We start from the raw sequence: 23610 nt of genomic DNA on the forward strand, positions 1-23610 counted from the left end.
AAGCCAGACCAGTGAAGACCAGTGGGTTGTATTAACAAGTATATATTAACATTTGATTAACAAGTAAATAAAAGGTCAATCTTGAACAATCTGCTGGAGTAGAAAAGGCAATCCAATTTTGCTATTCTAAGGGAAAGGCAAAGAACTTCAGGAATAAATCTTCTAAGATTTTTAAATCTCTTTTGACCGGGCCCTAACTTTGGGCAATTTAACAATTTTGCTCTTACAATGAATGTCGTGGAACTATTGTGAATTGCTCAGAACTATGAAATCTTTGGTAAAGGTTAAGAATAGCAGCTTTTCAGCATAGAAGGAGGTATGATAGAACAAAAAGAGACATTTTAGGTTGCTAATTTTATGCTCATATTAATAGTTTTGTTCGCGTTTTGCCTAAACTTTTAGAATTGAATATGTACATTTGTTATAGATAGCAGTTTTTATTATTTTGTAAACATTAATGGATGTAAATTAACTTTGCTTTTCTGTTCCAGATATTGACTTATCTGAAAGACACAAAGAAGATGAATATCCTGCAGCAGTTCCACTGAGCTCTGTTTTAAGGTACTACTCCGAAAGTGATCAGAAAAGTGATGAATCCTGTGTTTTGAATGATGATTTTAGTGATATAGATGAATTTGTAACTGATGAAATGCTAAGTGAACTTTCTTCTTTACCTTCTGATGACCTTAGTCTATTAGACTCTCCATCTAAAACTCCTCCACAGTCATTACCGGTTTCTTCAACAGGTAGGTTTGTCACTAAATATGCTTACTCTTAAAATATGTGTTTCTTTTAACATGGAAACCTTTTTTTTTGTGTTGATGCAGCATGGTTCTTGTCAATCAATTACCTCAAATAAGGATTTCTATCTTTGTTAAGCTCTATGTTGACTTTTGCTGATTGTCTGCTTACTTGCCATCTTCTAGTTGAGGATTTGGATGCCTCCAAGTTGTATTTAAACTCTTGGTGTAGCCATAAACTGTCTATGTTGCACTTGAAAGTGTTTGTTGGCTCAGCAGATACAGTGAATTTCCTCCAGTCAAATGGTACAAGGGATGGGCAAGAAGAGCAGAAAGAATGTCCTTCTAATACAATTTTGTAGGCTAAAATTATATCCCCTGGTTTTTTTCTACAAGTATGTGTTTGTTTTTGTATGTGAATCATGCAATTTGTTTTTTTTTGCTAGCTGCATTAAAAGTTGGAAGCTCTATTTTAATCTCTTCTGAAATGTCTCGCAGCACTAGATACAATTTTAGGTGCCTTGACTTCTGTTAGTTTTTTTTTATTTATTTATTTTTTACTTATATAAGGGCCAGTTGCTTTTACAAGGAATGTTTAGTTTGGGCATTTTTTTTCACTTATATAAGGGCCAGTTGCTCTTACAAGGAAGGTTTGTTTAGGCAATTAAGATGTGGGACAACGCTTCACAATTTTTTTGAGGCTTGGGACTTGGTAAAAAACAAAAAAAAACAAGGGACTGAAGGCCAGGCATTTTAAACTTTGCTGGGTGCCTATGGAAACTTGGATATTTTTCAGACTGATTAAGCTATATTGTCTCAATCCTATAAGAAAAATAAATAGAGCTACTTGTTAAGTCTGCCTTTGTTCTTGTTGCTAGGAGGGCTCACTGCATCTCAAACTGTGGAAACTTTCGACTCAACTTGAGCAGCGCAGATGCTTAGTCTGTCAATGTCTCCCCCCCATCTCTGTTTCTGAGCTCTACATATCCTTTGCTGTTCATTTTGCCAAAAGGACTATCTGAAAGCATACCATGGACTAGCTGATGGCTCATAACCCATTTTGGTCATGGATACAGAGGCTGTGATTAGCCCAAGTTGAAACTGAATCCATGTAGTTATTATTTGAGTTTCAATCGAGCCCAAGCCATTAAAGTCATCTTACTGTCTGTGGAAACTTCAAAACTTACCGATGTCTAGTCTTCTGACAGTCACAGTCCTATTTTGCTTTAAAAAAGCCAAGCATAAGTGGTCAGCAGTTTTGGAATCTCATTGCTAGAATGTGCCTCCCTTCTCAGGCATTTGCTGGCCGAGGAGTTACAAGCCTTAATCTTCTTGCCATGTCAGACTTGTTGATGTAACAAGCCTTGCTGTGACATTTTTGTTTCTTCCTGTTTTTTCTGTCAGCATAAGATATATAAGCCTATATGTGATTCTTTAGTCTGATCCTTAGACCTTAGTTACTCTAGTGCCTCTGGAGGCACACAGGGCGTCGGTCAGTAGCCTCCAATCTTCCCTCATGTGAACCTCTGCGTATATGTATTCCTACTCTAGAATAAAACTCGTCTGGAGGGCTCTTCTGTCACGCTCATACGCCTTACCGAGCGTGTTCTTTGGCCTTCCTCGGCAACAGGTGCCTTCCGGTCTGAGTGGAGGAGTATTTTTGAAGTTTAATCTGGCATGGGGAGGATGTTTAAAAGGTATTGCCATCTACGCTGCTGTACAACGGTTGCGATATCTGGCTGGCCTTTGCCGGTAGGGATCTCGTTGTTGCTGACACGGTTTCTCCAACTGATTTTAAGGATTTAAGGATTTTTTAGAGTCTCCTGCAGTTGCATTGTCCAATCCATCTCTCAATCTAGGAACTTTATGCGTGCTTGTGTTTGGCCAGGCTGACCCTAGGTCCTATAGCAACAGGTTTCCAACCATCAAAACTGTTCTTGTTAGTAAGAAAATTCAAGAAGCAAGGAAAAAGGCAGGAGGAAACTGGTTGAACCTGGAATAAAAATTTGAGAATTGAAGATTGACAATTTTTTTTTTTTTTTTTTTTTTTTTTATCACACTTGGTATTAACCAAGTGACATATAGCAATCGTTAATTGTGTCGGTCTGTCTGTCTGTCTGTCCTGGTTTTGCTACTTTAGGCACTTCCAAGTAAGCTAGGACCATGAAATTCGGTAGGCGTATCAGGGACCGGACCAGATTAAATTAGAAATAGTCGTTTTCGCGATTTGAACGTTTGGGGGGGGGGGGAGTGGAGGATCGGTTAATTCGGAAAAATAGAAAAATAAAGTATTTTAACTTACGAACATGTGATGGGATCTTAATGACATCTGATGTTTGGAAGGATATCGTATCACAGAGCTCTTATTTTAAATCCCAACTAGATCCGGTGACATTGGGGGGAGTTGGGGGGGGGGACCAAAAATCTTGGAAAACGCTTAGAATGGAGGGATCGGGATGAAACTTGGTGGGAAAAATAAACAGAAGTCCTAGATACGTAATTGAAATAACCAAAACGGATCTGCTCTGTTTGGGGGAGTTGAGGGGGGGTTAATTCTGAAAATTACAAAAAGGAGGTATTTATAACTTACGAAGGAGTGATCGGATCTTAATGAATTTTGAAGTTTGGAAGAATATCGTGTCTCCGAGCTCTTATTTTAGATCCCAACTGGATCCGGTGACATTGGGGGGAATTGAGGAGAGGGAACCTAAAATCTCGGAAAACACTTAGAGTTGAGGGATCGGGATGAAACTTGGTGGTAAAAATAATCATAAGTCCTAGATACGTGATTGAAATAACCGGAACGGATTCGCTCTCTTTGGAGGAGTTGGGGGAGGAGGGTTAATCTGAAAAATTAAAAAAATGAGGTATTTTTAACTTATGAAGGAGTGATCGGATCTTAATGAAATTTGATGTTTAGAAGAATATTGTGTCTCAGAGCTCTTATTTTAAATCCCGACCGGATCTGGTGAAGGGGAAGTTGAGGGGGGGGGGGTGGAACCTAAAATCTTGGAAAACGCTTAGAGTGGAGGGATCGGGATGAAACTTGGTGGGAAAAATAAGTACAAGTCCTAGATACGTGATTGACATAACCGGAACGGATCCGCTCTCTTTGGGGGAATTTGGGGAGAAGGGTTAATTCTAAAACATTAAAAAAATTAGGTATTTTTAACTTACGAAGAAATTATCGGATCTTAATCAAATTTCATATTTAGAAGGACCTCGAAACTCGGATCTCTTATTTTAAATCCCTACCGGATCCAGTGTCATTAGAGGGGGGGGACCGGGAATCTTGGAAAACGCTTAAAGCGGAGAGATCAGGATGAAACTTGGTGGAAAGAGTAAACTCAAGTCCAAGATAGGTGACTGACATAACCGGACCGGATCCGCTCTCTTTGGTGGAGTTGGGGGGGGGGGTTAGTAATTCGGAAAAATTAGAAAAATGAGGTATTTGTAACTTACAAGCTGGGCTCTGAAACCTATACCAGGCGGAGGGGAGTGAAAGTCCCTAAAGGTTTCTTCAACCATTCTCTTGACTGCTTTACAGGTATTCGTTGTTTCTCTTCTATCCTGCCTCAGTGGATTTTTGGGCCATATACGCCTCAATGTTTATAGGTTCTTGCGTTAAATTTACGTTGCCTAAAATAATGCAAATTCCTCCAGTTTGCTATCTGAAAACTCTTAATAGGTTTTACCTTTTTTTAGAAGCTTGTATTAGATTGAGCCGATTGGTTATCACGCTCTACTTGAAGTACATTTTCGTGAAAACACATTAGTTCGAGTCTTGGTGTCTGGCTATTTGGTTTGAAACAGGAACAAGTGGTGCGACTCTATAAGCTCAATCAGAGTCAACCCTGCTCTAACTGGGTATACGGAGAAATCTTGGGAAGGTAAACAGGAAGGGCGTACCAAAGCACAGAATGGCTGGCCCACAACCTTCATTGCACTTTCTGGCCGAAGGGCCATGAAACGGAGATGAGCACCGCAGCTAAAGTCCAATGCCTTATTCTTTTCCTTTTTACCTTTTTTTTTTTTTGGTGGTGAATATAGCTAGTGAAGAAAATTCTCTTGCTTAAAATAAATATTTGGAGGGGACATTAAAATACAGAAATCAACTGCCAGTGGTCTTTAGATAGGCAATTAAAATCAGAAAATAAGGAATTAAACCACCACAGCCTGTTCACTAGTAGTCAGTTTTTTTTTAAGGATTAAGGGTCTTGGTGTCTGGTTATTTGGTTTGAAACGGGAATCCGTGGCGCGATTCTGTAAGCTCAACCAGAGTCGACCCAGCTCTAACTGGGTACACGGAGAAATCTTGGGAAGGTAAACAGGAAGGGCGTACCAAAGCACAGAAGGGATGGCCCACAAACTCCATTGCACCTGAAGGGGTGAACACCACAGCCTGTTCACTAGTAGTCAGTTTTTTTTAAGGGATTAAGAGAGCTTACTTTCCATGGAAGCAAACCCCCAAACCACTAATTCGCAAAATTTGTATTAAAAAGTTGTTAAATTTCAGTTCGTGTTTCCTGGGCGGGAAGATGTAAAACTGTAGTTTTTACTGTAAAAAACGCAGTTTCTGCTATAAAAAGGCAGTTTGCCGATTTTCAGATTTCAAGTGTCAGCAAATGTTTGCCCAACTTGGTTCTTCGAAAATAATCCTTCCTTGTTTTTCAGACGCTATGTTAAAGGATTCTAAAAAAGAGAAAAAAAATGGCAGCAATGGTGTTCCTACGCCGTCGTGTGGCACTCAGCCTCATATCAAATCCGAATGTCCAACCCCTGATCCGTTAGCGGCTAATGCTGGAACTACTGTGCCGTCCGTAACAGTGAAAGACGAACCCAGTACACCAAACGGTGGTGAATCAATGAATAACTGTGAAAATAGTGGTAGTAATAATTGTGCAACCCTTAGTGGTCAAAGTGGTAATACGTCTAGTGGCCCTGATATTAAGCCTAATGTATGTGGACCTGGTGGTGGAATGAATCCAATGATGGGACCAAATAATGTTGAAAGTAATCCTATGGATAATTTTCTGAATGATCCCCCAATGAACAGTAAGTTATTATTTGTAGTTTTTATTTTTAGTTATTGCTAATTTTTGTTTTAAGCTAATTAATTTTTGCCAATTAATTATTGCTATTATGATTAATTATATTATTGTTATTAATATTATTATTTATTATTAATTATGAATTATTATTTATTATTATTATTAACAATAATAATATATATTATTATTATTTACAATAATATATAATAAATATATATTATTTTTTAATTAATTAATATATATTAATTTTATATTAATTAATATTTTAATTAATTATATATATTATTTAATTTATAATTAATATATATATATATATATATATATATATATATATATATATATATATATATATATATATATATTATTATTAATATTATTATTATTATTGCTAATTAATTATTCCTAATTTTTGTTTGTTTTGGATTTGGCTTTCCTCTAGTTTGAGTTTGTTTTTCCTAATAAGTGATTTTACTGTTTTGAACACACAATCAAATGATAAGTCAAGCAATCAGTAAGGTAATAGTCAAGTAAGACCAAGAAAAGAATAATCGGTATCTTGGCAACTAGGGAAGAGAATTTTTTGGCTAATTGATAACATACTGGCAGATTTCAAACGCAGTTCAGGTGCTTTATCTGGACTTTCATATTTGTTTTATCAGAGACAACACTTGAAGGTACACTTAGTGAAGAGCCATGGGTAGACTTAACAGACTGAGTCGAAGCTCAGGTCACGAGGGCCCGTTGCTTTAGCCCCCCCATAAAAAACAATAAAAATAGTTTAGAGATCAAAAGGTAATGCCTCCATCCTTACGATACATCTTGCCAGGTGTCCGACACCACCCTCTGTAACTATATCCTCCTCTAGCCTAACATCCAATTTGTGGAATGGGCTCAGCCGGTGTCTAATACCGGTCGGACCTTTGCCTATTAATTGCCTTCTTGTTTCCATGTCGTCTGACATTTTTGGTAAAACGGGAAAGAACTCTTCCAATTCATGTGAGATTATTCTGAAAATTTCCAAATCCTGCAGTGGCTTCAATAACCCTTTGTCTTTCAGACCTTGTAAGTCGAAGAATATATTTGGTCAACGTGGGATTAAACATTGGAATCATAGTATTTCCTTTGTTTTTGTGCTTCCTACCTTTCTGTGCCACTTTTGTTCCACGATATCCTTATAGCCGCTTTCCAGCTATTCAAAGGGATGTGAATGAAAAGTCCGGACCCATTACAAGTCATTGAGACCCCTGTTTTAGCTGCTTCATCTGCCAATTCTTCACCTATGATCTCAGAATGTCTTGGGGTCCATATCAGTGTAATACGGCTATTTTTGACCTACCATTGGATGCTAGTCTGTTTAAAACTTCCTAGTACTATCCAGCTCGCTTTTTTGTCTAAACTGAATATTCTCAAGAGCCTTAAGGCATGTTTGATTACCAGATGATTTCCCTACCGGCACATTTTGATTCATCCAGTCTATTAGCTGCTTATTCCATTCCATACATTTTAGCCTGGTTCCAAAATCCTAATTCAGATCAGGGGCAGGTCACTACTCCAGTCCCTGCGTGGCCTTAACGATCAATCTGTAAAACAGATTTTTGCGATATTTGGTGAGCAGTGCAATTTCCTGCTCCATATAATTTTTGTGTGCTTATCACAATCTGAAATTACGTTGCTGATTTTATTAGTGTGTCTATATTGTCGTTGTACATCTGTAGCTTCCCGCACATAAGCAGTAGTGAGTTGCATTGGTCTACGCTGCTTTTTATCCACTGTATCTGCTTTCTCTGAGTCCATTGGTCAACAATCTTAAGCTTGATATTACTTTCTATTGCCTCATCCTTATAAAAAAATTTCTATAGGCGATCGCCATACACATATTTCCATGGATGTCGTGACAGTCAAGTTTGAAGCTGTTTTGATTGTTTGGTAGTTAAGTCTTTGTACCCTTATTGAAGGGATCCTGATTGCCCGAATTTGAGTTCAGTTTACCCAGACCACTACACCACCATATGACAGTAATGATCGAATTATTCTCCTTATTCTCCGAATTATAGATGTATAATCATTTTTGACGCTAATCCCCACCTTTTCCCTGTCATATGCCTTCAATGTGTTATTTCTTTATTTTTATTTTTACCGAAACCCCTTCGTGCAGAAGGGGTAATCGTAAAAACGTTTGAGGGGGCTCATTCCATTGAAACTTGTAAGTTATGGGGTTCTTTTGAGGGTCAAAAGTAACTGGAGGGCAATTAGCCCCCTCCCATGTCCTTTTTGCTACACAACCCCTCTTAATTCCCCTTCCAAGATAGGATCAAAATATTTGCATGTGGTTTTGTTCAGGATAGTCAAAAAGCCCAGCGAATATACCTCCAGAGATGAAATGACCCCACAGCCTCTGGGGCAAAGGCTATAAATTATGCAAATTTTTGATAGTTGGATTTGGTATCACATGTCCTATTGGCTCTTTTATTTATTGACCTATTTATCCATACTCTCAGGAAACATTATCTGGACCAACAGGGAAAACATATTCTGTTAGGAGGGGAGGGACTTGGAAATGGCAAAAAAAGAACTATACGTCCGTGATCAGTTTGAAACTTAGAGAGCAGCTGATTCTTTGCCAAGGTGAAAAGTGTACAAAAAATTGCTAGGGGCATGGTCCCCCCTAAATTAAGGCCCAGGAAAGGTCAAAACAATTTTTCTCCAATCAGGTCCAAACTTCTGTCTTTAAGTCCTTGGGCTAAGGGGACAGCAGTGTGCAAGAAAAAATAGAAAAGAATACAACCAAGCAAATAATTTTTGATGAGTTTTTTCTTATTGGCTTAACATTCTCTTAGTCTTTCGGCCATGAAGACCCCAAATACACAAGAAAAAAGTTGGAAATAAAATTTGATTCCCCTGAGAATTACAAACAGTCAACATTTTTATTTATTTATTTACTTTTATTTATTTTTTTATTAGGAGTCAGGCCAACCAAATATTTGACTGGAAAGGAACCCAAAAAATTTTCACATGACAATGACTCTTTCAAGATTTCTTGCCCTGGTTAAAGTTTGTTACCCTGATTAAACGTTTTGCTGTGAGGGAGAAAGGGGTCATGGGGCCAAGGAACTTATTGTTCCAGCTCAGTTAGAAGCTGACAGCACTAAGTCGAATTTGCGGCTACAAAGGGCCAACAAACTTTTTTTTCTGAATGCAGCTTTGGAATACCGCAAATGGGTATTTCCCATTCGGCTTTAAAATTGTATCCAGACAGGTCCTAGAAAACTTTAATGAAGATGTTTTGAAGATCAACCGATTTGTGACGTCAGAAAATGGAGCTTAAAGCGTCCTGACGAATGGCCTGAAGAGGATAGGCTGAGTATAAAAGCTTAAAGCTGTTCCAGTGTTGTGAGACGGTTTGGAATTACCGCTTTGCCATATGCTCAGTCCTCTGCCCCTATTCCCGAAAGGGAAATCATGCCTGCGTGGCCTCGTAGTGGTTTCGGGGTTGACCTTTTCATGAGTTTGCTTTACCAGAACCGGCACCTAAAGGTGACTTTTAGAAGTGGCGCCCCCGAGAAAATTATGGTGAAGTAAACGACACAGCACTGACTGGATTCTGATTAGTAGACATGAACATATAATGATTTGGAGGTATTAGGCTTGAGATTACGTGTGCCGGACGTCATCCCTTGCTGGTAGAGAATTGCCAAATATGGGAAACCATGTTCTGACGAGGGTGGGCCCAGGACCGCACAAGGCCACAATTCAACTGGAGGTCCCAGGGACTTGTTGGTGTCTGGATATAAGCCGACCTAAGAGCTTCATGTAAACTTGAGAAGATGTCTTAGTCTCTGACCTGGATTGGTGGGACTCATTGCTTTTTCTGAGGTCATAACACTTTTCAAATTTTATATGAAAGTTATAACTTGGAACGTTCAAATGTTAAAAAATAACTCGTATTGACATTTTGACTGACTAATTCAGACGTTTTGAATTGGGCTTATTCAGAGTTTCAGAAACTCATAACCCAGGGATAGGAAACATGGTTCTAGGCGTCTACCCCCCCCCCCCTCTCCCCCGGCGTTTCCCCGTCGGAAAGTACCCTTCACGGAATATACCACCCCCTCCCTGTAAAATAAGGCTGTCTGAATTTGAGAATTTTATGAGTTGTGTTTTTTTATTTTCCGTAGGAGGGGGGGGGGGAATCTCGGTACTCGTGTATTATACACCACTCACTCAAGTTTTCACTGTGTAAGACTTCGGAACAAACCGGTTTCTTCGCTAGTTTCTTTTAGCTTAGTGTGAGACAAGACAAAGACAGAAGTGACAGAATAGATGGAAAATATATCTTACTTATAAGTCTTACTTTTGATATAGGGTTATGATAATAGAATGTAACCCTTCTATTGTTATGTACTTTAAATGCTATTTTCTCCTAACTTTAATAAAATCGAACCTCATATCCTTTGTTAGTTTCCTTAGACATACACAAGTCTGATATCCAGACAGGGGGTACCAGGAAATTTTCCCTTTGAGAAGGGGGTGGGTTGAAAAATATATAAAAACTACCCCTCTAAGTCTCAACTTTTCAAAGATATCTTCAGACCAATCTTAGAGGAAACACTTCCCCCTTTCAAACAGTTCGTGGTAACGAACTGTAGTAAGGAGCGACCCGGCTCAATAGTAACCAAAACTCTAAAAAATGGAATTTTGATACCAATAGCTACATCAAAAGAATCGCATTTTAGTGCTGGTTTTAAATATATGTTTCATCAAGTTTAGTCTTACCCATCAAAAGTTACGAGCCTAAGAAAATTTGCGTTATTTTAGAAAATAGGGGGAAACACCCCCTAAAAGTCATAGAATCTTAACAAAAATCACACCATCAGATTCAGCGTATCAGAGAACCCTACTGTAGAAGTTTCGAGCTCCTATCTACAAAAATGTGGAATTTTGCATTTTTTGCCAGAAGCCAGATCACGGATGTGTGTTTATTTGTTTTTTTTTGTTGTTTTTTTTTGTTTTGTTTTTTCAGGGGTGATCGTATCGACCCAGTTGTCCTAGAATGTTGCAAGAGGGCTCATTCTAACGGAAATGAAAAGTTCTAGTGCCCTTTTTAAGTGACCAAAAGAATTGGAGGGCACCTAGGCCCCCTCCCACGCTAATTATTTTCCCAAAGTCAACGGATCAAAATTCTGAGATAGCCATTTTATTCAGCGTTGTTGAAAAACTTTATAACTATGTCTTTGGGGACGACTTACTCCCCCACAGTCCCCGTGGGAGGGGCAACAAGTTGCAAACTTTGACCTGTGCTTACATATAGTAATGGTAATTGGGAAGTATACAGGCGTTTTCAGGAGGATTTTTTTGGTTGGGGGGAGGGGTTGAGAAGAGGGGGATACGCTGGGGGAACTTTCCATCGAGAATTTGTCATGGGAGAAGAAAATTTCCATGAAGGGAGAGCAGGATTTACATGCATTATTTAAAAAAACAATTAAAAAATAAACGTGAAAAAGCTTTTTCAGCTGGAAGTAAGGAACAGCAATAAAACTTAAAACAAACAGAAATTATTATCCATATGAGGGGCTCACCTCCTTCTAATACCTCGCAGTTTACGCTAAAGTATTTTTAGTAATTTCAACTATTTATTCTACGGCTTTTGTGATTCAGGGGTCATTCTTAATGAATTGGGATAAAATTTAAACTTTAGTGTAAAGAGCGAGGTACTGACGATGGGGCGAATCCTCTCATATATGTAATAAAAACATGAGAATACAAAAGTTCTTTACGTAAGCTAATTTATAAGTTACGTAAATCTTTTACCAATAAAAAGATTCGTAAAAAATTAAAAGTTCTAGTTGCCTTTTTAATTAACCAAAAAATCGGAGGGCAACTAGGCTTCGTCCCCCGCTCTTTTTTTCTCAATCATTCGACCAAAATTATAAGAAAGCAATTTAGCCAAAAAAAAAAAAAAAAAAAAAAAAATGCAAATTTCGTTTTGATTATTCCTCTGCAGAGAGCCAAAATCAAAACATGCATTAATTCAAAAACGTTCAGAAATTAAATAAAAAAAACAAGTTTTTTTAACTGAAAGTAAGGAGCGACATTAAAACTTACAACGCACAGAAATTACTTCGTATATGAAAGAGGCTACTTCAACATCAACGCCCCGCTCTTTACGCTAAAGTTTTTTACTGTTTTAAAAAGAAGAATTGAGAGAAAGAGTCAAACTTTAGCGTAAAGAGCGGGGCGTTGATGAGGAAGCAGCCTCTTTTATATACGAAGTAATTTCTGTGCGTTTTAAGTTTTATATGTGCAGGAACGCCCTTTTGCCGATGCAGCTTTTCAATATGACAGGAGAAGTTCTACTCTAATTCTACTGCCTAATTTGAGATGTAGTAATTATCTATCATTCTGTTCGTTTAAATAGTGACTCAAGTATATAGAATATAGGGATTTTATATCTCTTCTCCATCTGAATATAGTTCATGGAGTCTGGAACGATCTTAAACTCACATGAATCTTATAAGGAAACGCAAAGCCATCAATCTGGTTGTACTGTTGCATAAGCTCAAGCTACTTCTCCAGCGTCTTGTTCTTAATTCCCCCCCCCCCCCCATCAAGAATTGAACAATTACCATGTTTTGATATGTTGAGTGAGTCTATGGTATTAGTTGTTAAAATTTGCCAGAAAGAGGAAAAAAACAAATTGAAGACGGCAAAGTTCGTGGGTATGATATCTTTTGAGGTTGAAAATTAAGGGCTTGTTCTCTCACCGTCTAACAAATTTTCTTCTTGTGGTACCCCTTCTTCAACTATGTTGGGTAAGATATTAATTTTTCATCAGCTTTTTCGTCTTAAAAGATTGATTTTTATATGGGTTTTATGCGCTGGACATTGTTTACGAATTTTAATGTATAATTTGCGTTGCGTGTGTGTGTGTGTGTGGGGGGGGGGGGTGAACTCAATTGGATCGAGGCTCAGACTTCAAAGGCTAATCCCCTCTACACCCCAGGGGACTGAACTTGTAAAATCGCACCACTGAACCTCATCCCAAGTCGGGACTTGAGTCTTGGTAAAGCCAGGATTTGAACGTGAATCTGGAAGTACATTGGATTGTAGGTCTGGTGTGCTATCCACTCCGCTAGGGTGGCTTAACTGTTTACGAATGGAGGGGACATTAAGGTAAAATCTGTTAAGCTATGTAAACTATAAGGCATAATGAAAAATCTGAGGTTCCCTTTATGAGACTGGTCTGAAGGTCCAGTTCTGTTGTTAGTATGAACAAACTCACCGAACTAAGTTGAGGCTTAGACACAAAGGCCCATTGCCTTCACGCCCAAAGGAAAGCTTAGTAGTGGGGATGGGCTAATCTACAGTTTTTGATCTTAACCATATGTTTTGCCAGCTGTGTATCCTTACCATCTCTTAGTATGTCCTCTACCTAACATCTTCTATTAGATCCGTCTTCCATGTGCTCCAATATCCTCCTTTTATTCTACTATTAGGTGTCTTTTTGTTTTCACGACTATTCTGCATCCCGCCTATCTATGTCAATTTTGCTCCATCTTCTCGCAGTTCAATTTCTTATTGCTGCTTTCTAGCAGCGTTGGGAGATTGGAATGAAGGGCTCCGATCAATTGGATTTCCGTGATTCCCCAGCATTAGCTGCTTTATTTGTCGATTCAAAATCGGCTCCTTATAAAGTTATCTGGGGGGGGGGGGTACATGTTCATAAAAAAAACACATGAATTACATGAGTAAATGTAGAACATAATGAAGGAATTCATGAAAAATAAAACTTGTGAATTTTGGGTTATGCGTGGGTCCGAAAGCCCCTTTCCGGCACACATGCCAGGTGCCATAGATATCTATGTTTTAAAGATAATGATTTACTGATCATTTAATCATTGTAGTATATTAATATGTAGCATTAATAATTATTATTATTGTCAATTATTTACTTATTATTAGCAAAAAACAACTGCTTCGTTGGCCTCTTGATTAGCAAAAATCCTGTTTTTGGCTTTTGAGCGCCTCATTCCGCTCGCTACGGCTGACAGCTTGGACCTCTGGCCCCTGCACATGAGCATTCGTTTCGATCTGGCTGCACTCACGCCTTTGGCCCTACTCAAAACACCCCCACGAAAGGCTCCATGGCCTATGAACGTAGGGGAAAACATTACAATCATATCTATCAAAACTCTAATACAAGATAAGGTAAATAAACACAGAGAGGAAAAAAAGAAAACAAAAATGCAAACATTTCATCAAACATTTTTTTTTTTATTATTTGCACTCAATTGAACTGGCCAACTAACATATAATACTAATATTAAGAATTTATAGGGAATGAGACTTTTATATTAATTAATTAGGTTTGTACATCTTTTAAAGCGGAATACTTTGAAGTTCAGTTGCCCCGATAAACCTTTCAGGTAACTTGACCCTAAATCTTACTGTCAATGCACTAATTAGTGTGTCTAAAATTTGTTGCATTTCAGAGTTGTCAGACGCCCATATTTATTTTACAACTGGAAATCACCCAAATGTTGGTCGATTCTCCTGATTTAATCATGTGTCATTAATTTTTTTTTTTTATAATTAGTAGTTGCTCTGTGCTTTTAACTTCTCAAAATAAGTTATATTTCTGGCACGTGTTTATTATAATTAGGATACGTCCTGAATATGAGGAAACGGCGTACAGGGTCATACCCGGATTTCGATTCAGCTGGGTATATCACCCAGGGTATATCACCCAAGTTTGTTTTCGTTATCTTAGCCGTTTAGTAACGAAAAGTATATAAGAGGGGAGGGGGTCGGATAGGGGTCTAACCTTGGAACTCTTCGGTATAACCTTGATACCCTGTAGCAAAGTTTGTTTTAATAACACCTCCTTATACTCAAAATGTTTAGACTTAAAAATACTACTGAAAATACTACTTGAAAATACTTTCGAAAGCTTCGCTTTAGTGCTGCCCTTTTCCTCCAGATTGGTTTCACAAATCCGCGTGGAAGTTGGAATTTGTGGCTGTAAAAGACAATTTCTTGTGGTTTTAGCCCCCTGGCATCCTCATTTGATAGAAAGCGAAAAAATATAAAAACAATTAATAAGAACCTAGAAAACGAGTTATATATCAGCCAGTGGACAGAAAAGAAGTGAAGAGACAAAAGCACATTACGGCAAGGACCTCTGCAAGTTGTCCTCACTGCTTAACACAGAAAAAAGAGCACTAACCCTTTGAAGTGAACTCTAACAAAACAAATGAAACAGATCTTAATGAAATTCGATATCTAGAAGGATCTTTTGCTTTAGAACTCTTATTTTAAATCTCGACCAGATCTGGTGACATTGAAGGGAGTTGGAGGGGGACCGGAATTCTTCGAAAACATGAAAATCAAGGTATCTTACGAATTGGTGATCGGATCTTAATGAAACTTGATATATAGAAGAATCTTATGTCTCAGATGCTCCATTTTCAATTCGAATCGGATCCAGGGACATAGAGGGTTGGAGGGGGAAAACAGATATCTTGGAAATCGGAAATCTTGGAAAACCCTTAGAGTGGAGAGATCGGGATGGAACTTGATGGGAAGAATGAGCACAAGTTATAGATACGAGATTGACATAATTGGTAGGGATCCGTTCTCTTTGGGGGAGCTGGGGGTTGTTAATTTGGAAAAATCAGAAAAATTGAGGTATTTTTAGCGTAAGTACGGGTGACGGGATCTTAATGAAATTTGATATTTAGAAGGAACTCATGTCTCAGAGCTCTTATTTCAAATCCCGACCAGATCTTTTGACATTGGGGGGAGTTGGAGGAGGAAATTGGAAATCTTGGAAAACACTTATAAATGTCGTAGATATGTGATTGACGTAACCGGACTGGATCTGCTCTCTTTGGTGGAGTTAGGTGGTGGGGTTCAGTGCTTTGGCGAGTTTGGTGCTTCTTGACGTGCTAGGACGATGAAAATTGGTAGGCATGTCAGGTAGCTGCACAAATTGACTTGATAAAGTCGTTTTCCCCGATTCAACCATCTGGGGGGCTGAAGGGAGAGGATAAATTAGAAAAATTGAGGTATTTTCAACTTACGAGTAGGTGATCGGATATTAATGAATTTTGATATTTAGAAGGACTTGTGACTTAGAGCTCTTATTTTAAATCCCGACCGGCATTAAGCCTCTGATTTTGCTATTAAAGTAATCTATTGATTCTTAGAATTTTGCTAGAGCTCATACCATATGAGCTCTTGGCTCTTCCGACCTCGTCACGTGTCCTGTATGAGCTCTTAGCTGATCGAATGTCACTTATTTCTTAATTAAGTGGTACAACTTGCGTCTCGTTTTTATTTGCTCTATTTTTTACGTGCGGTGGAGAAATTATTGTTAAATTCTGAATTTTGAACTTTGATATTTATGCAATCTTATCTGTCACATTTCTTTCGTATATTACTGTTTCAAGCTAGTTTGACCTTGATTAATTTCATGTCTTGTTTTTAGCTTTTCCTAATCCTCTATTTATGGAAAATTTTTTGGAAATTTTATATTTTTAATCATGGTTTGTCTTGTTTTGCTAAGTACAAAAATAAATTGTATCTGTCTCTTGAAATCAACTTCGCCTGATTAAAACATCCCCTGGAAATATATTGGTACTTGTGTATTATCCCGAATACACTCAAGAAGTTTGCTTTGTGTGATCTGAGTAAAACCGGTTTTATATCGGATTCGGTTATAATTAGCTTATTCTTTCGTGAAAGAAACTACGACGCATGTATATTTTAATTAAATATTTAATATATAGAGGTTGTTAGGTATTTAATATGATTTGTTCTCTGCGGCCTGCTTTCCACAATTCTTTGTTCTAAAGTGTTATATTTTCATCATGTTCTGGTATATTTCATTATGATTATGACCTAACTACACTTCTTTATTGTGTTCGGGATAATACACAAGTACCAATATATTTTATGGTTTTGATAGTTAGTAACTGAATTACCTAAGGGCTCCCTCATCTCTGTGTATGTGCCTCAAATTATACACCAGTAATGATTGAACTGCGCTATTCCATATAATTTTTATTTAATTATTGGCTATTTTTCTGTCGTCTTTCTTTTCTTCTTGTTTTTTTTTGGGGGGGGGATCGGACAAAAAATTTTAGGTACAATTTTATTGGAATAATGTATTTAGTAGTACATTTGATAATCAATTCCTAAGTTAACGTTTTATAGTCGCAATAAAACAAACTGTAAAAAAAATGCTTAAGTTACCATGAAAATATTTTGGATACTTTATATTTAAAAAGAAACATATACCAAGGATAAATTAAAAAGGGACAACCCGAAAAATGTTAAGAATAAATACTAGGACATACAAAAAATAAACTACGCAACACGAAGGATAAGTATGGGGCGAAAGCATTTAGTGTCGCTTAAATTAAAAGTGAGAACAGTTTGGTCTTGGGAAGCTGAATTATTTCTGGGCTACAGGGAAGAAGGAGTAGCACTTGGTAATAGGGAGGGAGGAGTCTGTCATTACTGAAGGTGAGTACATTTGTTTGGAGAAGAAAAATTCAAGGACGGCAGAAAGTGCAAGACTTCATTATTTTGGTAGTCAATTCTTAGTGTTGCATTTATCCTTCTAGAGGCTTGTAAAGCAGAAGACGAAGGCAGCGATTCAGACTCAAATGAGGATGAGAGTCAATGGACAAACAACTCAAACCCTTCAGATGCCCAAGAAGAATATAGCCCAGAGTTCATAATGAAATATGGAAGCAAGTATGTTTTTAACCTCTTTTTTAAAGGCACAATTGAGTCCATTGTCAATAACTTTCCTAACTGGCACGTACGGAGGGGAGGGGGGCTTTCGGCCCCCTCCCCCCGAAATTTTGTGAAATGTTTAATTTCCCCATGGTTTCTTGGGATTTCTGGAAAAAGTTGGATATTTATTAAGAATCTGGATACATGTGTGAAGCGTTTTTGGGGGGATTTTACAGCATGCTATTATCCGGTCAAGTTAGTGCCCAATTATTAACCCATTTTCTGTCTAACTTTTTATCCTCTTTGAAGTAAATAGCAATTGTACTGTTATTTTTTTTTTTATGAAGAGAGTTTGCTTTCCACAGTAAAATAGAATTATCCTTGGTATTAGGGCGTTTATCCCTCCTTTTCAGGATAAAGTACAGCTTTTAATGGATCAATTTTGGCAACAATCATTCTTCATTAAAATCTAAGTTTTTGCAATAGAAGAACTACCCCTCACACCACCCATATTGCACTGTTAACCCTAAAGTTTCCCTTTCAGTGGGATATAATAGATTAATCACTGGTTCTAAATCGCTATAACATAACCTGAGCCTAAAACGTACTTTTGAGGCTTCAGGCTTCTTCTCCCCATCCGCTACAATACTACAGATAAAAGTTAATCTGTATTTTCTGAAATACGTGCTTTTTGCATTACAAAAAAAACTGCTACTTTATATCTGCTATTTCGAAGGTTTTGGTCCCCCCCCAAAAAAAAAATCTACGTACGTGCCTGCTTCCTAATATCAGTTCAATCGAATGGGCATTCTAATTGCCCCCAAAACAGTATTTAGACTTCGTTTCCTTAAGGAAGTGACTCCATTTTATTTTAAAATTATTTCCTATTGCGGCTTGGACTTGAAGGATTTACCCCAAGCATTATTTTGGGTTTCGACTTAATTCTTTTTTTTATGTTTTATTTTTCCTTTTTTTTTACATTTTTGTGTTCAGGATTCTGTAACATTTTGCCTCAAAACTTTTTGCCATCGCTGTTTGTGTTATCAATTTTCTGGTTAATACAAAAAGCGTCGCTTTTTTCTGTCATCAGGCAAAATGCCATTGTTTCCTGTCATCATACAAAGTATTGTTGTTTTTCAGGTCATTGGGCAAAGTACCATGTAATAAGGTGCTAAATACTCACCTTTCTGCTAAAAAGTTGTCGGCGAAATGAGGGTCTTGGAGGGGTCATGGCCCCATTTTATTCCTTCAATCACACAGATTGAAAGCATACTTACTTTTAACTCGCGAATGGGTGATCGAATCTCAAAGAAATTTGATATTTAGAAGGATATAGTGTCTCAAAGCTCTTATTTTAAGTCTCGACCAGATCTGGTGACATCGGGGGGAGTTTGGGGGGACCTAAAATCTTGGAAAACGCTTAAACTGGAGGGATCTGGATGAAACTTGGTGGGAAAAATAAGCAGAAGTCCTAGATTCATGATTGACATAATCGGAACGGATTTTTTCTATTTGGGGGAGTTGGGGGGGGGGGCTAGTTCTAAAAAATTAGAAAAAATGACGTATTTTTAACTTACGAAGGAGTGATCGGATGTTCATGACACTTCATATTTAAAAGGACCTCGTAACTCAGATCTCATATTTTAAATCCCAACAGGATCCAGTGTCATTGCGGGGGAGGGCAGTTGGGGGGAGGGGGACCGAAAATCTTAGAAAATACCTTAAAGCGGAGAGATCAGGATGAAACTGGGTGGGAAGAATAAAAACATGTCCGAGATACGGAACTAATATAACAGGACTGGATCCGCTCCCTTTGGTGGAGTTGGAGGGGGGGGGGATAATTCGGAAAAATTAGAAAATTAAGGTATTTGTAACTTACGAACGGGTGATCTGATCTTAATGAAATTTGATATTTAGAAGGATCTTGTGCTTTAGAGCTCTTATTTTAAATTCTGGCCAGATCCCCTGACATTGGGGTGGGGGGGGGGAGTTGGAGGGGGAAACTGGAATTCTTGGAAAACGTGAAAATTTGGGTATTTTTATCTTACGAATAGGTGATCGAATCTTAATGAAACTTGATATGTTGAAGGATCTTATGTCTCAGATGCTCCATTTTTGCCTCGAATTGGATCCGGGGAAATAGGGGGTTGGAGGGGGACACAAATCTTGGGAAACGCTTAGAGTAGAGAGATTGGGATGACACTTGATGGGAAGAATAAGCACAAGGTATAGATGCGTGACTGACATAATTAGAACGGATTTGTTCACTTAGGAGGAGCTGGGGGATGTTGACTTGGAAAAATTAGAAAAATTGAGGTATTTTTAACTTAAAAACGGGCGACCGGATCTTTATGAAATTTAATATTTAGAAGGAACTCAGTTGGAGGGGTAAATTGGAAATCTTGGAAAACGCTTAGAGTGGACGAATGGGGATGAAGCTTGGTGGGTAGAATAAGCAAATGTCGTAGATATGTGATTGACGTAACCGTACTAGGTTCGCTCTCTTCGGGGGAGTTAGGGGTGGGTTCAGTTCATTCGGGTTTATTAAAAAAAAATTATAACAATCATAAGATACATAATCTCTCATCTCTATGCAAAAACTGCATGCTGAGTCCCATATCACCTCAAAAATAAATACGCACTATGGCTCTCCCTCCACTTCTCGATACAATCATGGCCCATATCAAAAAAACATCCATACAAGTTCCCACCTCTTCATCCAGGAGCAAACCACTCCAACCCCCACAAAAAACTGAATAATAACTAAAATCACTTTTCTAATTAGATTCCTTATTCAAATTAAACTAATTCAAAACAAGATAATTTTTATTCTCTTTTTGAAAGAACCAAGGGAGCTCCTACCTCTCAGTTCAAGCGGTAGGGTATTGTAAGCCTTAGCACAGACGATATCAGGCGAAAAATCCGACCTCACTGTTGGCGTATGTCGAATATGGATCTGTGCTGATAGTCTTGTAATTGGAAGACGCTGTTCGGATACCAAACGGAATAGATTCCTAAAAGGCGGTGGAAGCAAGCCGGAGAGGAATCTGAAAGCAAAAACCAAGCAGGAAAGCTCAAACAACGATTTCAGCGAGAGATAATCTTCTCTGTGTTTGATGATCTTCAAGGCATTCTTGTGGATGGAATCCAGTTTTTTCAGATGGGATTTGAATGTCGATTGCCTTACCATTGCGCAATACTGTAAGTGGAGTCTAATGAGTACATTGTAGAGAAGGGTAAGGGTTTTACGTGGGAATGACTGCTTCAGTTTCTTCATGATACCCAGATTCCTTGAAAGCTTTAATTCTACAGCATGTATGTGAGGAAGGAAAGAAAGGTTTTCATCTACTATTACTCCTAAATATTTTGCACGTCCATTTACTGGTCGTTGAACCTTTCCACGAGACGTCACAATTCCTGTTAGTTCTGGGTGAAGGGTTCCTACCCTAGAAAATAATAGGATGCAAGATTTTTCTACATTGATGACAAGTTTGTTGGCATCCATCCACAGATAGGTCTCTTCTATGATGTTTTCAAGCTTCCGCTGGAGTGAAGGCATATCGGGTCCGCAGCAGGTCATCTTAGTGTCGTCACCGAATGCTATAAGTTCATCTTGCTCGTTAGCAATGTCCTCAGATGTTTGATCAAAGCATAGGTTACAGCATTTTTGGTCGTCATGATTCGGATTAAGGATACGAGTTAGGTCATTTACATGGACTCGAGTAAAAACAAAAGAGGACCGAGAATTGATCCTTGGGGCACACCAAATTTCACAGTAGTGTCGTTCCTTGGGTCGTCACCAATGTAGATGCACCTATTTTGAAGGTAAGCCATTGAAGGGCTATCCCTCTCTCTCCAATATGTTGCAGCTTTCCCAGTAAGATTGTATGATCCATACTGTCAAATGCTTTCTTGATGTCAATCAATATAGCAGCTGGCAGAAGACTCGAGTCAAGTGCTCTGTTGATGAATAAACTTAAGGATGCCAGAGCATCTTCTGTTGAATGACCAGGTCTGAAGCCGAACTGACGACTATTAAAAAATCCTTTTTTTTTTAGAAACTGGTAAAGTAGTCTTTGTAAGGGTTTTTCAAAAACTTTTGAAAAAACAGATAATATGGATATGGGTCGGTAGTTCGATGGATCGTCATGAGGGCCACCTTTATGCAGAGGGATTATTCTTGCTTTTTTTAGTATCGAAGGAAAAACACCACTTCTTAGAGACAGGTTTATCAAATAAGTTAATGGCTCTAGGATAGAAGGGAGGACTGCTTTCAGGGCTTTCGTGTGTATCCGGTCAAATCCAGATGCTGATGTGCCTGATGTGCTGATGTGCCTTTCAAGGTCTTCACAATTAGCTCTACTTCAGTTGATGTCACAGGAATTATTACCATTGATTTGGTGCATGCTGAGCCAAGGTAATGCTTGTAGGGTTTGTGGGGACTTTTCGCAGAATTAGATGTAATTCCTCCTATCCTTGCGAAAAATGTACCGAGTTCTTGTGCAACCTGAGTGGGTTCCGTAACAGCCTCCCCGTTGACAAAAAGTCTGGAAGGCAATTCTGCTCTCTTATCATTTGGTCGCAAAATCGAATTAATGACCTTCCAGACTTTTCGTCCATCCTTCCCACTTTCCGAAATTTTATTATTCACATAAATTCTTTTTGCTTTCCTCAGAACTGAATGTAGGCATTTCTTATACGTCTCATATCTCTCTAGGTTTTCTCGGTTTGGGTGGTTTCTGTAATTTCCCCATAACTTATTGTCTTATTTATGCATATGAGTAAGCTTTCGGTAACCCATGGACATATTAGTGTATTTTTTCTTCCGCGGTTTCTTGGTTTCTCTTTAAAACAGCATGTTTTATATGCAGCTACAAACGCATTGTGGAAAATTTCAAAACCTTCGTTCACATCTTCATTTGCTAGGACACTGTCCCAAGAAACTTTTTTTTAACTCATCATTTACCAGTTTAAGATTCTCCTCTTTAAGATTAATTACTTGTAGATCCTGGTTAGTTCTTACGAGTGGAGTTGGCATCCTCGCTGTGTTGAAGACAGTGTGTATAGGAAAATGATCAGATGTGTCGCTGGTGATGACTGATACCTTCGCCGGACATAATGTAGAAAAAATGTTGTCAATCAGTGAGTGTGTACTTTCTGTTACTCTGGTTGGAATTGTAATTGAAGGGTAAAGATTAGACCCTGACATAATAGTGAGAAGATCCACTGAGCTATTTGTTAGAGGAAAGGCGATTAATGTTAAAATCACCCATGATGATCACATCTTGGTTCTGGTTTCCTATCAGCTGTAAAATCTGAGTATATCCATAAAAGCAGAAACAGAACCAGAGGGTGAGCGATATATTTCTCCAATCAATATCTTTTTCTTAGAAGGCCCATATAGCTCAAGGAAAAGTGATTCAAAAATGCCTTCAACATTCCAGCTCAGTTGGTTGTTAATATGTACCGCATATTCATTCCTCGCATAAATAGCCAAGCCTCCTCTGCGAGCTTCTTTTCTATGTAGAAAATTTGATGTATAGCCTGGGATATCTAGGAGGTTATCCGTTTGTCCTGTAAGGAATGTCTCACATAATCCAATTATGTTGGGTTGCAGTTGGTGGCACATTGTAGTTAGTTCCATAAACGACGAACATAATCCTTGACAGTTAAGTTGAAGCACAGAGAACTGAGATTCAGAGCGTCCCTTCGTCAAATCTATTAAATCAACATATTTACTTCTAGGAAAATTACTTTCACTAAATAAAGGCAAATCATCTTCATTACTTATTTTTTCATCAAAAATTTTCTCTAAATCCAAAAAAGAATTCTCTAATTGTTTTAACCGGTTATAATTTTTTGGTAATGAAGGAGTGATTAGCCCCCGGGATGAAAAATAGGAACTCATTACTTACTTAATAGTTTCCAGGGGACAAGGCCATATCTTGAAGTGAAGCAAAAACCATGAGAAATACACACACCCGTAGGAACTTTTTTTGAACTCTGAAAGAGAAAAACAAAACAAAGAAAATGGAATAACATGGATAAAAAAAAGCACTGAAATACACATTTTAGAC

General features: G+C 38.1%; 1 protein-coding gene across 7 annotated transcripts in view; it reads left to right on the forward strand.

The window, feature by feature from the left end:
* The window catches only part of LOC136035336 (E3 SUMO-protein ligase EGR2-like), a 99251-nt gene that overhangs the window by 55577 nt on the left and 20064 nt on the right, over positions 1 to 23610 (forward strand). For 5 of the 7 annotated variants that reach the window (XM_065717071.1, XM_065717073.1, XM_065717070.1 and 2 more), the window contains 3 exons: positions 492 to 746; positions 5415 to 5795; positions 17419 to 17551. In XM_065717071.1, the coding sequence (XP_065573143.1) occupies positions 492 to 746; positions 5415 to 5795; positions 17419 to 17551 (769 nt within the window). The remainder of the gene's footprint in view (positions 1 to 491; positions 747 to 5414; positions 5796 to 17418; positions 17552 to 23610) is intronic. The other 2 variants (XM_065717076.1, XM_065717074.1) reach the window with 1 other exon arrangement.

This window comes from Artemia franciscana, chromosome 14 (assembly GCF_032884065.1).
Source record: "Artemia franciscana chromosome 14, ASM3288406v1, whole genome shotgun sequence".
Classification (NCBI taxonomy): domain Eukaryota; kingdom Metazoa; phylum Arthropoda; class Branchiopoda; order Anostraca; family Artemiidae; genus Artemia; species Artemia franciscana.